Source organism: Leiobunum rupestre, chromosome 5 (assembly GCF_980474605.1).
Source record: "Leiobunum rupestre chromosome 5, qqLeiRupe1.1.hap1, whole genome shotgun sequence".
NCBI lineage: Eukaryota > Metazoa > Arthropoda > Arachnida > Opiliones > Sclerosomatidae > Leiobunum > Leiobunum rupestre.
This window is the reverse complement of record NC_143388.1, coordinates 52,146,686-52,162,181: the sequence shown is the minus strand read 5'-3', so window position 1 is coordinate 52,162,181 and position 15,496 is coordinate 52,146,686. Positions and strand designations below refer to the sequence as shown.

The 15,496-nt window shown below is 41.8% G+C and overlaps 2 protein-coding genes across 2 annotated transcripts; both read left to right on the top strand.

The window, feature by feature from the left end:
• Positions 1 to 5,712: 5,712 nt before the first annotated feature.
• LOC149945268 (uncharacterized) lies at positions 5,713 to 10,797 on the top strand. The gene has a single exon (XM_090176471.1). It carries the CDS (start codon positions 5,713 to 5,715, stop codon positions 10,795 to 10,797), a length of 5,085 nt encoding a protein of 1,694 aa, XP_090032597.1.
• Positions 10,798 to 13,830: 3,033 nt separating this feature from the next.
• On the top strand, positions 13,831 to 14,889 carry LOC149945267 (uncharacterized). The gene has a single exon (XM_090176470.1). The coding sequence runs from the start codon at positions 13,831 to 13,833 to the stop codon at positions 14,887 to 14,889; it is 1,059 nt and encodes a 352-aa protein (XP_090032596.1).
• Positions 14,890 to 15,496: the final 607 nt, after the last annotated feature.

Sequence of the window (15,496 nt, the reverse complement as noted above, 5' to 3'; positions counted from 1 at the left end):
AAAACCGAAAAATAATACGGTAAAGAATACGGGCGAAAAGCAAAACTCACTAACTATCAATACGCGAAAGAAAACCGAAAAATAATACGGTAAAGAATACGGGCGAAAAGCAAAACTCACTAACTATCAATACGCGAAAGAAAACCGAAAAATAATACGGTAAAGAATAGGGGCGAAAAGCAAAACTCACTAACTATCAATACGCGAAAGAAAACCGAAAAATAATACGGTAAAGAATACGGGCGAAAAGCAAAACTCACTAACTTTCAATACGCGAAAGAAAACCGTAAAATAATACGGTAAAGAATACGGGCGAAAAGCAAAACTCAATAACTTTCAATACGCGAAAGAAAACCGAAAAATAATACGGTAAAGAATACGGGCGAAAAGCAAAACTCACTTACTATCAATACGCGAAAGAAAACCGAAAAATAATACGGTAAAGAATACGGGCGAAAAGCAAAACTCACTAACTATTAATACGCGAAAGAAAACCGAAAAATAATACGGTAAAGAATACGGGCGAAAAGCAAAACTCACTAACTATCAATACGCGAAAGAAAACCGAAAAATAATACGGTAAAGAATACGGGCGAAAAGCAAAACTCACTAACTATCAATACGCGAAAGAAAACCGAAAAATAATACGGTAAAGAATAGGGGCGAAAAGCAAAACTCACTAACTATCAATACGCGAAAGAAAACCGAAAAATAATACGGTAAAGAATACGGGCGAAAAGCAAAACTCACTAACTTTCAATACGCGAAAGAAAACCGAAAAATAATACGGTAAAGAATACGGGCGAAAAGCAAAACTCAATAACTTTCAATACGCGAAAGAAAACCGAAAAATAATATGGTAAAGAATACGGGCGAAAAGCAAAACTCACTAACTTTCAATACGCGAAAGAAAACCGAAAAATAATACGGTAAAGAATACGGGCGAAAAGCAAAACTCACTAACTATCAATACGCGAAAGAAAACCGAAAAATAATACGGTAAAGAATACGGGCGAAAAGCAAAACTCACTAACTTTCAATACGCGAAAGAAAACCGAAAAATAATACGGTAAAGAATACGGGCGAAAAGCAAAACTCACTATTTTTCAATACGCGAAAGAAAACCGAAAAATAATACGGTAAAGAATACGGGCGAAAAGCAAAACTCACTAACTATCAATACGCGAAAGAAAACCGAAAAATAATACGGTAAAGAATACGGGCGAAAAGCAAAACTCACTAACTATCAATACGCGAAAGAAAACCGAAAAATAATACGGTAAAGAATACGGGCGAAAAGCAAAACTCACTAACTATCAATACGCGAAAGAAAACCGAAAAATAATACGGTAAAGAATACGGGCGAAAAGCAAAACTCACTAACTATCAATACGCGAAAGAAAACCGAAAAATAATACGGTTCGCGAAAAGCAAAACTCGCTAACTTTCAATACGCGAAAGAAAACCGAAAAATAATACGGTAAAGAATACGGGCGAAAAGCAAAACTCACTAACTATCAATACGCGAAAGAAAACCGAAAAATAATACGGTTCGCGAAAAGCAAAACTCGCTAACTTTCAATACGCGAAAGAAAACCGAAAAATAATACGGTAAAGAATACGGGCGAAAAGCAAAACTCACTAACTTTCAATACGCGAAAGAAAACCGAAAAATAATACGGTAAAGAATACGGGCGAAAAGCAAAACTCACTAACTATCAATACGCGAAAGAAAACCGAAAAATAATACGGTAAAGAATACGGGCGAAAAGCAAAACTCACTAACTATCAATACGCGAAAGAAAACCGAAAAATAATACGGTAAAGAATACGGGCGAAAAGCAAAACTCACTAACTATCAATACGCGAAAGAAAACCGAAAAATAATACTATAAAGAATACGGGCGAAAAGCAAAACTCACTAACTATCAATACGCGAAAGAAAACCGAAAAATAATACAGTTCGCGAAAAGCAAAACTCACTAACTATCATTACGCGAAAGAAAACCGAAAAATAATACGGTAAAGAATACGGGCGAAAAGCAAAACTCACTAACTTTCAATACGCGAAAGAAAACCGAAAAATAATACGGTAAAGAATACGGGCGAAAAGCAAAACTCACTATTTTTCAATACGCGAAAGAAAACCGAAAAATAATACGGTAAAGAATACGGGCGAAAAGCAAAACTCACTAACTATCAATACGCGAAAGAAAACCGAAAAATAATACGGTAAAGAATACGGGCGAAAAGCAAAACTCACTAACTATCAATACGCGAAAGAAAACCGAAAAATAATACGGTAAAGAATACGGGCGAAAAGCAAAACTCACTAACTATCAATACGCGAAAGAAAACCGAAAAATAATACGGTAAAGAATACGGGCGAAAAGCAAAACTCACTAACTATCAATACGCGAAAGAAAACCGAAAAATAATACGGTTCGCGAAAAGCAAAACTCGCTAACTTTCAATACGCGAAAGAAAACCGAAAAATAATACGGTAAAGAATACGGGCGAAAAGCAAAACTCACTAACTATCAATACGCGAAAGAAAACCGAAAAATAATACGGTTCGCGAAAAGCAAAACTCGCTAACTTTCAATACGCGAAAGAAAACCGAAAAATAATACGGTAAAGAATACGGGCGAAAATCAAAACTCACTAACTATCAATACGCGAAAGAAAACCGAAAAATAATACGGTAAAGAATACGGGCGAAAAGCAAAACTCACCAACTATCAATACGCGAAAGAAAACCGAAAAATAATACGGTAAAGAATACGGGCGAAAAGCAAAACTCACTAACTATCAATACGCGAAAGAATACCAAAAAATAATACGGTTCCCGAAAAGCAAAACTCGCTAACTTTCAATACGCGAAAGAATACCGCTAAATAATAATGTAAAAAAAGGGCGTATAGCAAAACTCGCTAACTTTAGATACGCGAAAGAATACCGAAAAATAATACGGTAAAGAATACGGGCGAAAAGCAAAACTCGCTAACTTTAGATACGCGAAAGAATATCGTAAAATACTACGTTAAAAAATAATTGTTGGCCGGGGGACTATTTAGCGGCTGCGGGAGGGCGAAAACGTAGGGGGACAACCGGAACAGGTTCAAGAGGGCGAGCGAGAGACCGAGAGCGAGAGCAAGTGGGGGAGAAAAGTTACGGGACGGTCGTCGATCGGTCCACGGAAGCCACAAACACACAAACATTGAGGATTATGTAAAAGATAGTTTCAGTGGAACACAACAAAGGTTCTCACAAGGTCGTTTCAAAACAAAGTTAAGGTTAAATGGAAACACACAGAAGGTTATCACATATCTTTTAAAAAATTAATGTTAAAAAGAGCCTTCAAATTTCATTGGACCCAAGGCCCCAAAAATCTTTAAGACGGCCCTGTTGCCAGCACCTCCATCGGAAACTTTTAACCAGAAGTGCGCAAGACTATATTTGGTAGAATTTTCTCCGTGCGGCCCTCATCGATCTATCTTCTATGTTCTATCTATCTAGATTATAAGGAGCGCTTGGTACGATGGTCGTCGTCGTACGTCCGAGCTTTCTGGAATGTTTGCTAAGTCTGTCACGAAGCCAAAGGCGGGGCGGCGTAGAGAAGGCCAGGGCGGGACGGTGAGAGAAGCTGCTGCCTTTCGCTTTGTTAGCGGCTCAACTATAGCCTTTTTAGTGTTGTTGCTAAGTCAGTAAGGGTACCAAAGGCGGGGGGCGAACCGGGCGGAGACAAAGGCGGCACGGGACAAAGATAAACCGGGACTGCCTTTCGCTTTGTCACTGGTGGTGGTTCGACTAGCCTATAGGTAGAGATAGCGAGGCGCCAGAGCCTTCTCCTCCCCCCCCCCTGCCTCTCACGCTGAAGCAATTATAGTCGACCTTGAACCACCGACGTTCGGGCTTTGGATTAGTCACTAAGGAAATCGGGACTGCCTTACCCTATTAAGCCGGCCCAATGGTAAAATTTGCGCGTATGGTCAATGGCTCCTCTTTTTCCACAATATTCTGTGGTCGAGAAAACCTATTAGCTCGGTTTCTCGGAGTCTTTATACTCAGTCAGGGCAGCAGTAGGTAACATTGTCCAATCTGGGAGGAGGAATGCGGCCACCTCTTCGACATTCCCGGCCTTTCCGCCGTTCTGCGAGGTGAGTCGGTCTCACGGTCTCTTCAAATTTTAAGGGCCGAACGTATTTGTTTCTGTTCGTCATGAGGGGGGAGAAAATCTGCTAATGGGTACAGGGGGTTTACAGGGGTACAGGGGGATTTGCGACGAAAGAGAAAGGCAAGTTTGTTGTAATTTTTGCGGGGAAAAAGGGTACCTCGTAATTCTGGCATGAAGAAAAGGGGGAGGGGTGCCTTATTGGGTGTTTAGAAGAGAGATAATTTAGGCGAGTTTTTGAGTTATTTTTGCGAGGGAAAAAGGGTACCCCGGTAATTCTGGCATGGGAAAAGGGGCAGGGGGCCTCACTGGGGTGGAGTGCCTTGAAACACACAACTAGCTGAGGGCCCACCCGTAGGTTGGGCTTCTCGGCTAGTGTCGTATAATGGAATGTCTCAGGTTCCATATCAAGGATGGCTATTTGTGAAGTGTTTTATCACGCAGCGCCTTTAGTTGTTGGTTTAGTTTTGTTTACACAGTTGTTCCATTCGCTTTTCAGTAGCAGTGCCAGGGAGTAAGCAAGATAATTCCACCAAGGGGGTCCAAAAATAATATTCGCTAAACCATTTCGCGGTTAAGTATTTATTTCCTGAAAACAATTAGCTAAAGAAGAGGCCCCAAAATGCTTCTAAACGGCCCAAATTTTAAAAACTTACTTTGCCTACCCTGCTAACACTTTCTGGCAACGCCGCTGCTGCTCTTTGATTATCCAACCAGTGCCAATAGCCGCTTGGATTATTAAATTTAATTATATTTTTTTCTTTTTAAGCGTGCGTTTCGCTTGGAAGGAAAAGCTTTAATTAAACTTAACTATGGCCTTACTTAATTACAACTTATTTTCTGTTAAACGCAGTGTTTCACTAGTTTTGAGTGGATGTACCAAAAATGTATATTAAAAAGCTTAACCTTTTACTGTAAAGCAGTTGTGCAAGATTGGTTAAATATGTGACAAAAACTTTATTCGTTAGTCTCAATAAACAATTTTAAGTTAACAAAAATATTTTTAGTTTACTAAGTAAATAATAACCTGACGCTTTAGGATCGTCGTGTTCCCAGCCCCCCAGGTTTTATTTCAGAGGAGGCCCAAGCGCCCTCTGGCCCCAGGATCGTCGCCGCTGCTTGATTCCAGATTCAAGGGAAATTCTCACTACGCTACTTGTTTGGGCGTACGCGACTTCTTGTTTGTCTTATATCATAATTGTTTTTAACGCTTATCAATCAGATATTAGCATTTCTTAATCAATATTACATTTTTTAAATTCTGTATAAAAACCTTTGTAAATCTCAAAAAGGCGTCAGTTTGATTCCTGTTCGTCTCCTGTAAATATGATTTTAAATTAAAAGTTTGCATTTCATGAACCGTCGTTTATTCTGTTGACATCTATCAGGAACATATTTTTGGTCCGTCAAGCCGGATACAGTCGCGGTAATTAGTTGAGGTTTCCAATTCCTTGCCGTTACCAGTATCGAGTCTTCGTGGGAAGTAGTGTCACCATTCAGAGTCCGATTCAAGTGCGTAACTTCCATTATCAATCGGTATGGATCATCATACAGCTCGCAGACGATCGATCAAGGGTCAGATTACCAGGTTCGAGGCGGTCATCACGAATCATGCCACCATGCCCATCACACCAGTCGCAGTGGCAACGTACAAAAAGAAAGCCTATGCATTAGCCGCCGATTTGGAAACAGTTCAACAGTACATCAGTACCAACTGCCCAGTAGATGACTTCAATGCGCACGAAGCAGAGTACAATGCTCTCGTCACCCGTATGGAAAACATAGTTATATTCTTCGACACGCTCAATATTCAAGTGCCAACCGTACCAAGTAGTCTACCGACAGCTGATATTAAGCTACCGAAACTAGAGCTTCCAGTCTTCGGAGGAAACTACATAGACTGGTTCCCGTTCCATGACCTCTTTACAGCCACGGTTCATAACAATGGAACTCTATCAAGTGCCCAGAAGTTTCAGTACCTCAAAACATCTCTACGCGGTGAGGCAGCTATGCTTATCCACGCGATCCCAGTCACGGATGGAAACTACGCCGAGGCATGGGATATTCTTCTCAATCGGTTCAACAACACTCGAGAGATCGTTAACGCTCACATCAAACGGCTACTTAATCAAGCTTCTGTCAGTGACGAATCAGCAGCTTCGCTAAGACGCTTGATTGACACGACGGCAGAGTGTATTCGCTCTCTGAAAGTTCTGCAAGAGCCCGTCCAACACTGGAATGCCATACTCATTTATGTAATTGGAGAAAAACTCAATAACGAGTCTAGAAGACAATGGGAGCTATCGCTGACAAGTACTACGAGACCTACGTATGAGGAATTAACCACGTTTCTCGAACAGAGAGCTCGAGCCTTAGCCGCTTCCCAATCCACATCGAGAGAAACCAGAAGCAAGCAAGCATCAACGCCATTTCCCAGGAAATATCCGGTATCACATCACGGTTCCATACGAGACAACGCATGCTCGATCTGCACTGACTCGCACCCCACATTCAAATGCCCATCCTTGCTGAAGGCTACGCATGAAGCTCGATGGAATTTAGTCAAATCGCACTCGCTTTGCTTCAACTGCCTAAGAAACGACCACGTCAGCCACGACTGCAAATCCGGTAATTGTCGAAAATGCAAGGCGAGGCATAACACTATTTTGCATCAAGATTCGCAAGAGATGGACTCCACGTCCCGTGAAAACTCGAGAAGCGAAGTCCTTGCACATGTATCCCGCCAGCATATCGAGCCTTCTCAAGTTATACTGCCGACAGCAATCATTCAGGTCCGGGGTGGTAACGGTTCCATCTGGCCAAGTAGAGCGCTGATCGACTCTGGCTCGCAAGCGAGTTTTATTTCCGAACAGTTCATGCAAAAGTTACAAGTCAGACGAACTCATCAGACCCTGACGATAGGTGGAATTGGTGCGACCAGTCTCAGCCAATCTAGAGGAGGCGCAACGCTGTCCATCAGTTCCAGTAGCGATCCCACCTTCAAGGAAACAATTGAAGTCCTGATCCTTAAAGACGTCACGGAAAGGCTTCCGAATTTCGCCGTCAATACTCGTAACTGGTCGCGCATCAAGCAACTACAACTTGCAGATCCAACGTTCAACATTCCAGGCTCAGTCGATATACTGCTTGGAGCAAACGTTTTCCTAGACCTCATTCGAGATGGTAAACTAATGAGAAGATCTGGAGTACCTGGAGCGTTCAAGACCGTCTTTGGTTGGGTGGTAGCGGGTACCACCGGAACCCAAGACCGGAACAGTACCACATCGTCAATTAAAGTTCATCATTGCCAGCTTGAAACCCAACTCGCCAGGTTCTGGGAAATCGAAGAACTAGCAGATCAGTCCAATTTCACATCTACCGAGATCCAGTGCGAACAGAAGTTTGAAGACGCATTCAGCCGAAACGCTAGTGGACGGTTCGTTGTCAGACTTCCAATCAAGGAGGGTCCCGAGCCGCTCGGTGAAACTAGGAGTATAGCATTACGAAGATTCAAATACGTCGAACGCCGTTTAGAAGCTAATCCGTTGAACTACGAGAAATACCGAAGATTCATGGAAGGATATATCCAGTTGCGTCACATGAAGCTCGTTTCCACTGAAAGCAGACTCGCAGATAACACCTACTATTTACCGCACCATGCAGTCTTCAAGGAATCAAGTTCGACAACAAAACTAAGAGTCGTATTTGACGGGTCCTCTAAAACCTCCAACGGAGTCTCTTTGAACAACATCCTCCTCGTAGGTCCAAAACTACAGTTAGATCTCGTAAACCTACTCATCAGATTTCGAAGCCACGCAGTCGCACTAATGGCCGATATCGATAAAATGTATCGCCAAATCTTAATTCACAACGAGGACCTCCGCTACCAACGAATACTATGGAGACATCGAAAGGAAGATCCGATCGAAGATTATCAACTACGTACGGTGACATACGGGACAGCGTCAGCACCCTATTTGGCTACTAAGGTCTTACAACAGTTATCTAAAGACGTAGAGTCCAAGTATCCGTTGGCTTCTCAAGTCCTCAAGGACGATTTCTACATGGACGATCTCCTTTCAGGCGCAACCAATACAATCAGCGCCATAAAACTACAACAACAGCTCAATCAAGCCACGAGCGAAGCAGGACTTCCATTGCGGAAATGGGCGTCAAACGATCCAGGCGTCATGGAAATAATACCTTTGGAGCAGAGGGAAATCCTGGTTCCCTTAAATATCAACAACGCCGAATCAATCCCAACCTTGGGCCTACAATGGACACCGGCAATAGACGTCCTCTCATTTGTTCTTGCATCACCGAATTCCAGAGAAGTCGTTACTAAACGCACCATCCTGTCTGATACCGCCAAGGTTTTCGATCCCTTAGGTCTCTTGTCTCCAATCCTGATCCGAGCGAAAATCCTGCTGCAAGAGATGTGGCAAATCAAGGTTACCTGGGATGAAGAGTTACCATCGACGATCGTTCACAAATGGCATACCTTCCGAAAAGATCTAACCGGCATTGAAGATATCCGAATCCAGCGCTTCATCAGTCAACCTCAAGCCTCAAACTTGAGCTTACATGGCTTCTGCGATGCGTCGGAAAAGGCGTATGCGGCGGCGGTTTATTTGAAAACTATTGATGAAGCCGGACTGGTCTCGGTTCAATTGATCGTCGCCAAGACCAGAATTAATCCTCTTCGACAAATTACGTTACCTAGACTAGAACTATGCGCTACAGTCCTTCTCGCACGACTTATCACACTCGTACAACAGTCTCTACGAAGCACCATATCAGAAGTTCATGGATGGAGCGACAGTCGCATCGTACTGTCCTGGCTGGCCTCACATCCTCAACGATGGAAGACATTCATCGCAAACCGGGTGTCAGAAGTTCAAAACATACGACCCGTTATCCAGTGGCATCACGTTTCGGGTAAACTCAACCCCGCGGATTGTGCCTCACGTGGCATTGACGCCAAGGAACTTCTAACGCACCCTCTATGGTGGCATGGTCCAAACTGGCTACAAACTGAACCAATCAACACCGATGAATCACCCATTAAAGAGTATCCCGAATGCAGAATTGAGGAGCGAATCAAACCAGTCATCGCTGTGCATTCCAAGAGCGATACCAGTCTCATAGAACGATATTCATCATTAACGAAGCTCCTTCACGTTACCGGGTACATTCAACGTTATCTTCGCAACAGCCGAACCTTGCCGGAATCAAGAGAACTGGGCCCGTTAACGAAGGAAGAGAACGATCGCGCATTCAATCATTGGATAAAAGTCACCCAATCGGCTCACTTCGGAGCAGAAATCCGACAACTGGAAGATAAAAAACCTCTACCAACAAAAAGCAAAATTCTGGGGCTGACACCATTCTTGGACGCAGCTGGTGTCCTTAGAGTTGGCGGACGAATCCGACATGCGAAAATCTCTATCGATCAAATTCACCCAGTCATCCTGCCTCGAAAAAGTACATTCACTGATCTCATCATCAACAACGAACATGCCAAAACACTACATGGAGGGCCGCAACTAATGATGGCGTCCTTACAATCGAAGTTCTGGATCATAGGGCTTCGTGATGCTGTTCGCTTTCATGTCCGAAGGTGTTTGAGATGTGTCCGACAACAGGCAAAAACCATCACTCAACTTATGGGCAATCTACCAGCTCCTAGAGTTAACCCCGGACGAGCGTTCCTCAAAAGTGGAGTCGACTACGCCGGTCCGTTCAATCTGAAAGTCATGAAGGGACAAGGATGCCGATCATTCAAAGGCTATATCGCCATATTCGCCTGTTTCTCGACCCGTGCATTGCACCTCGAACTGGTCAGTGACATGACTACTATTGCGTTTTTGGCAGCCTTCAAACGCTTCGTCTCCCGTCGAGGCAAATGCACCGACGTCTATAGCGATTGCGGGACGAACTTCGTTGGAGCCAACAAGGAACTTAAGGAATTTACCCGAATTGTCTCAACTAACACCAAAGACAAGACCATAGCGCAATGGATGAGCGACGAAGGAACCATCTGGCATTTCAATCCCCCGGCAGCTCCGCATTTTAGTGGCCTCTGGGAAGCGGGCGTGAAATCAGTGAAATATCACCTGAAGAGAGTCATCGGGGAGACACGACTGACGTTCGAAGAGATGCAGACACTACTATGTCAAGTAGAAGCATGTCTTAACTCCCGTCCCCTGACTCCAATGACATCAGATCCAGCCGACTTAGCAGTCTTGACACCAGGACATTTTCTGATTGGGGACTCCTTGACGTCCATACCAGAACCCGATTTCACTTCAACCAACATCAACCGTCTCTCCCGATGGCAGCTCGGACAACAGATATTACAACACTTTTGGCGACGTTGGCAAGCCGAGTACCTGTCACGACTCCAACAACGTCCAAAATGGACGAAGAGTACTCGCAATCTAGAAATCGGAGATTTGGTACTACTTAAGGAGGAGTTACCGCCAACCAAATGGAAGATGGCCAGAATCATTAAAATCCATCCAGGGGCCGATCAACTTGTTCGCGTCGTCACGGTCAAGACTACGGACAGGGAATTGCAACGACCGGTCACCAAACTGTGTCAACTTCCGTTGGAGCCTTAACTTCAAAATTCACATTTTAAGGTGGGCGGGATGTTTGGGCGTACGCGACTTCTTGTTTGTCTTATATCATAATTGTTTTTAACGCTTATCAATCAGATATTAGCATTTCTTAATCAATATTACATTTTTTAAATTCTGTATAAAAACCTTTGTAAATCTCAAAAAGGCGCCAGTTTGATTCCTGTTCGTCTCCTGTAAATATGATTTTAAATTAAAAGTTTGCATTTCATGAACCGTCGTTTATTCTGTTGACATCTATCACGAACACTACTAGAAAAATCACAATCGGCAATCGACATAAAATGTAATAAAAATCGCGAGTTCGAACACTCGCTAGAATTCTTTGCATTTTTGTTCTTTAAAGGAAACCATGGTCTTACTTATTTGAATCAAATTTCTGAGTCTGAATCCATTACTACTGTTAGTTCTATCTCGCATCTCGAGTGCGATTTGAAACCCCTTAGAGTTCAGCTATCTGTCGCAACATTTGAAGCTTTGAGTAATCGAAAAATTTCGATTCGCGATTTTGAAACAAAGCGTGTAAAACTGAGCCGATCGTAATTACAAAACTGATTTGCCTATCATTTCTTGGGAGATATCACGTTCGTGAAAAAGATTAATAGATTTGAGAATATTCTGCATCGAAATTGTGATTCTAATCGAAGCTTTAAAGCTGGATTATAAAAGTGATTAATAATTCGATTTTTACTTTAGCCAATAGTATGGCTAGTTTAACGATTTGAAATTACATTTTGTGAATATATACGTTCCAATTTGTAATATAAAACCAATAGAAGGAAACAAATCACGATTTTGCCCACCTATGCCAGCGGCGCGCCACTGACGTGGTTGTATACAGGACACTCATACCTATCGAATGGAACCCTAGCCAAATTCCTATCAGGTATAGTTGAAGAGCATTTCAGGTGTAGTTGAAGAGTATTTGAGATTTCGAAGAAGCCGTTACGCGATTGTAATTTTCCTACTTATGCGAAAAAAAAATTCTATGACCATACTTCATATTTCTAATTCTTTACTTTATACTTGGAAACCTCATACTTTATATTTGTAAATTCTATACTTTATATTTGTGAATTCTATACTTTATATTTGTAAATTCTATACTTCATATTTGTAAATTCTATACTTTATATTTGTAAATTCTATACTTTATATTTGTAAATTCTATACTTTATATTTGTAAATTCTATACTTTATATTTGTAAATTCTATACTTTATATTTGTAAATTCTATACTTTATATTTGTAAATTCTATACTTTATATTTGTAAATTCTATACTTTATATTTGTAAATTCTATACTTTATATTTGTAAATTCTATACTTTATATTTGTAAATTCTATACTTTATACTTGTAAATTCTATACTTTATATTTCTAAATTTTATACTTTATATTTGTAAATTCTATACTTTATATTTGTAAATTCTAAACTTTATATTTGTAAATTCTAAACTTTATATTTGTAAATTCTAAACTTTATATTTGTAAATTCTTTACTTTATATAAAAGTTTATAATCTATATTTGTTAATTTCATACTTCATATAAAAGTTTATAATATATATTTGTTAATTCCATACTATATGTTAACCGTTCATAAGCTATATATTTGTGTATATTCTATTTTATTTTTCATATTCCGATTCTTCCGGTTTGGCGCCCCATTTAAGCCCTTCAAGCTACGCGAGACAAAATAGGAAATGGGTGAAAACTCGGAACTACTCCTTCTGCGTTGAGTTTGCAAGTTCTCTCCCCACAGGTTTAAGAGATTTTCCCCGAGCTCTTCGATGACTTAGGCTTAGATGGTGCCTTGGGTATTAGCCTAGCTGATAATTATATAAAAAAAACATCTAAATAATAATAATAATAATCAGCTAGGCTTTTACAAAAGGTACCACATTAGACCCAAGTCATCTAGCGCCTTATAATGCCTTTAAGAGGTGACCGGGTTACAATGCGTAAGACGGTGGTGGCAAGACCCTTTACGCCACGCGAGGCAACATATTTTCTGTGGAATTTTGTTTTAAAAGCCATCAAAATGCAACATAAATACTCAGATAAAAAATAAAAAAATCTTATTATTTATTGGAGATTGTTGCTTTGTAAAGAGAGTCTCGCGTAATAACTTTAATACCTGTCCCTGGATAACAGTACTATTTAGAATAGAATAGAATATAATAACCACCGTTTTGGCCAAATTGAAAAATAGCCCCACCACCCTTTTTTATTATTATTTTTTATTCGAAAGAGGGAAACTTGTGGCTTATATTGGCGACTGACGGCGCCACGCACTCACTTCGCTCGAGCGACCTTGAGGACAGTACCTAGCCAAACGCACCTAGTGCTGTCCAACCCCATTTAAAACTAATGGTAAAACAGAACCAGGGGCGTACCGAAGAGAGTACGTTTGGGGGGGAGGTAAGTGAAATTTGCCAAGTAAAAAACAAAGTTTGTCAAGTCGTCCAAGTTTGGATTGTTACGGTAGATTTCAATTTAAATGTTTTATTAAAATTATAATCGGTGGTGCCATCCGCTGTTAGCGGCGGGAACTTGTTGAAGATAAGAAACGTTATCGGCTTTTACCCGTTTCGTTTTTTAACAGGTTAAAATTGTTAAATGTAAATAAGATATTCTTTTTTAATTATTGCTAATCTTGTTTACTATTTTTTAACCTTTTATATATATATATCCGCTCAAAAGCGTTTATAGTCGCATTATATTCTGTCTTACCATCTTGTACAGTATTCACTCTTAATATGTTTCAATTAATAAACGTTTGTTATTTTAATTAATGTATTATGACTCGTTACTAGTTTCGTCAGTTTAGTGTAGTGTAGGCTTTGCTGTTAACATTGGTGTTTAGAAACTCCAATAGGTTATGGGCCCAGCACGCTCCCACTGCGCCACAGCAACACTGATGAACAAGTCTACTGCTTGCTGAATCCGGTATCCTGGTCCCAGTTACCATCACAGTAATCCGTATCCTGGTCAACAGTTCCCGAAAGCCACCATGGATAGCCTACTTCGCCAAGACGTTGAAAAGCTGTCTGGTCCGGAGAACTGGAGGAGTTGGAAACGACAAATAGTCGACATCCTCAACGTACGAGACGTTTACGAGATATTGACTGGTGAATGGGTTGAACCCGCGGGGCCGTTATTATCAGCAACAGCAGAAGAGAAGTCTGAATACACCTTAAACAAGAAAAAATTCCGGGTGGCATTCAGTACAGTCCGGTGTATCATCTGGTCAGCCTTGTCCAAGAAGGTCCAAAACATGATTACCAATTGCGAGACACCAAAGGAGATGTGGGACAAGCTACTTGAAATTTTCGAGCAGAAGTCGTCCAACCGTCTGCGTAAACTTCTGGCGCAACTTATGCGAACTACGAAGTCCCCAGACGTCGACATGGCCACCCACATTGCCCAGATGTGTTCTCTCTGGACAGACATCTTGTCAACGGCACAGACAGAGAAGAACGTAACATTCGACGACTACATCCTGATTGCCTGCATCTTCGAGTCCCTACCTCAGGATGAGTATCGAGAATTCGCTATGCTCTGGGACACGCTGCTAACCGAAAAACAGACGGTCGGAGAGTTGGAACGTTTATTGATTGGCCGTGCAAGTCGAGAAGGTGACTTTTTCAGAGATTCCTCTGGTCTGATGGCGAAACGCAATGCCGCAAGTCATCGCGGTCACTCATCAAACGAGACGAAAGGCATGGGACGTAAGCCAAAATGCACCAATTGCCGAAAGTTTGGTCACATAGCAGAAGACTGTCGAGGACAAAGGAAAACTCCCAGAAGGACGAGCGTTGACGAAAGTAATCGCACCAGCATTGGGGGTCTGATCGCAGCAAACGGTCTCGTTGCTTGCTCATCGTCTGAAGCAGCATGGTACTTTGACTCGGGTGCTACACAGCATATCACGAACGACGCCACAAAGTTCCTAAACTTCCGCAAGTTCGCTACTCCAGCGACTCTTCAGATTGGAAACAAGACGCAGATGACAGCGGATGGTGAAGGAGACATAAGGATTCAGTTCCGGATCGGAAAGAAACTCTATTAAGAGGTAGTCCACAATGTCTGGCACATCCATGACTTTGCCTGCAATGTTTTCTCGCTAAAAAGCGCAATGAAGAGAAACAAGAATCTGGAGTTCAAGGTCACAGCAAATTCTTGCGGTCTCTATGAAGTTGTCGGAGGCAAAAGGAACCTCTGTGTACCTGGCAAGGTCGAGAGTCTGTATCGTCTGGATATTAAAGTCATGCAGCCATCATGCTCCGCTCACATCGCAGCAGATCCGAGAAATGACCGGAAAGCAGATCTCCAAGTCTGGCATGAACGCATGGGTCATCAGGATAAACGGCATGTAGCAGCGACGTTACGGAGACTCGGATACGAAGTTCTAAACCAGACGTCTGAGAAGCTCTGTGAAGGGTGCATCTACGGCAAGATGACTAGGCACAGTTTCGGCACTCGTTTGGAGAAAGCTACGAAACCAGGTGAAAGGATCCATTCAGAGCTCTGGGGACCATCACCAACACCGTCCATGAAAGGGAAGAAATACTACCTCCTATTCAAAGACGAGTATTCCAGTGTTCGAGCCGTATATTTCCTAACGAAGAAATCCGAAGTCGTCAATTGTTTCAAAGATTTCCTTGCCTTTTTCCGAA

Bases quoted from the DNA above. Each gene is read 5' to 3' on its own strand.
- LOC149945268 (XM_090176471.1), top strand. From the start codon at position 5,713: ATGGATCATCATACAGCTCGCAGACGATCGATCAAGGGTCAGATTACC.
- LOC149945267 (XM_090176470.1), top strand. From the start codon at position 13,831: ATGGATAGCCTACTTCGCCAAGACGTTGAAAAGCTGTCTGGTCCGGAG.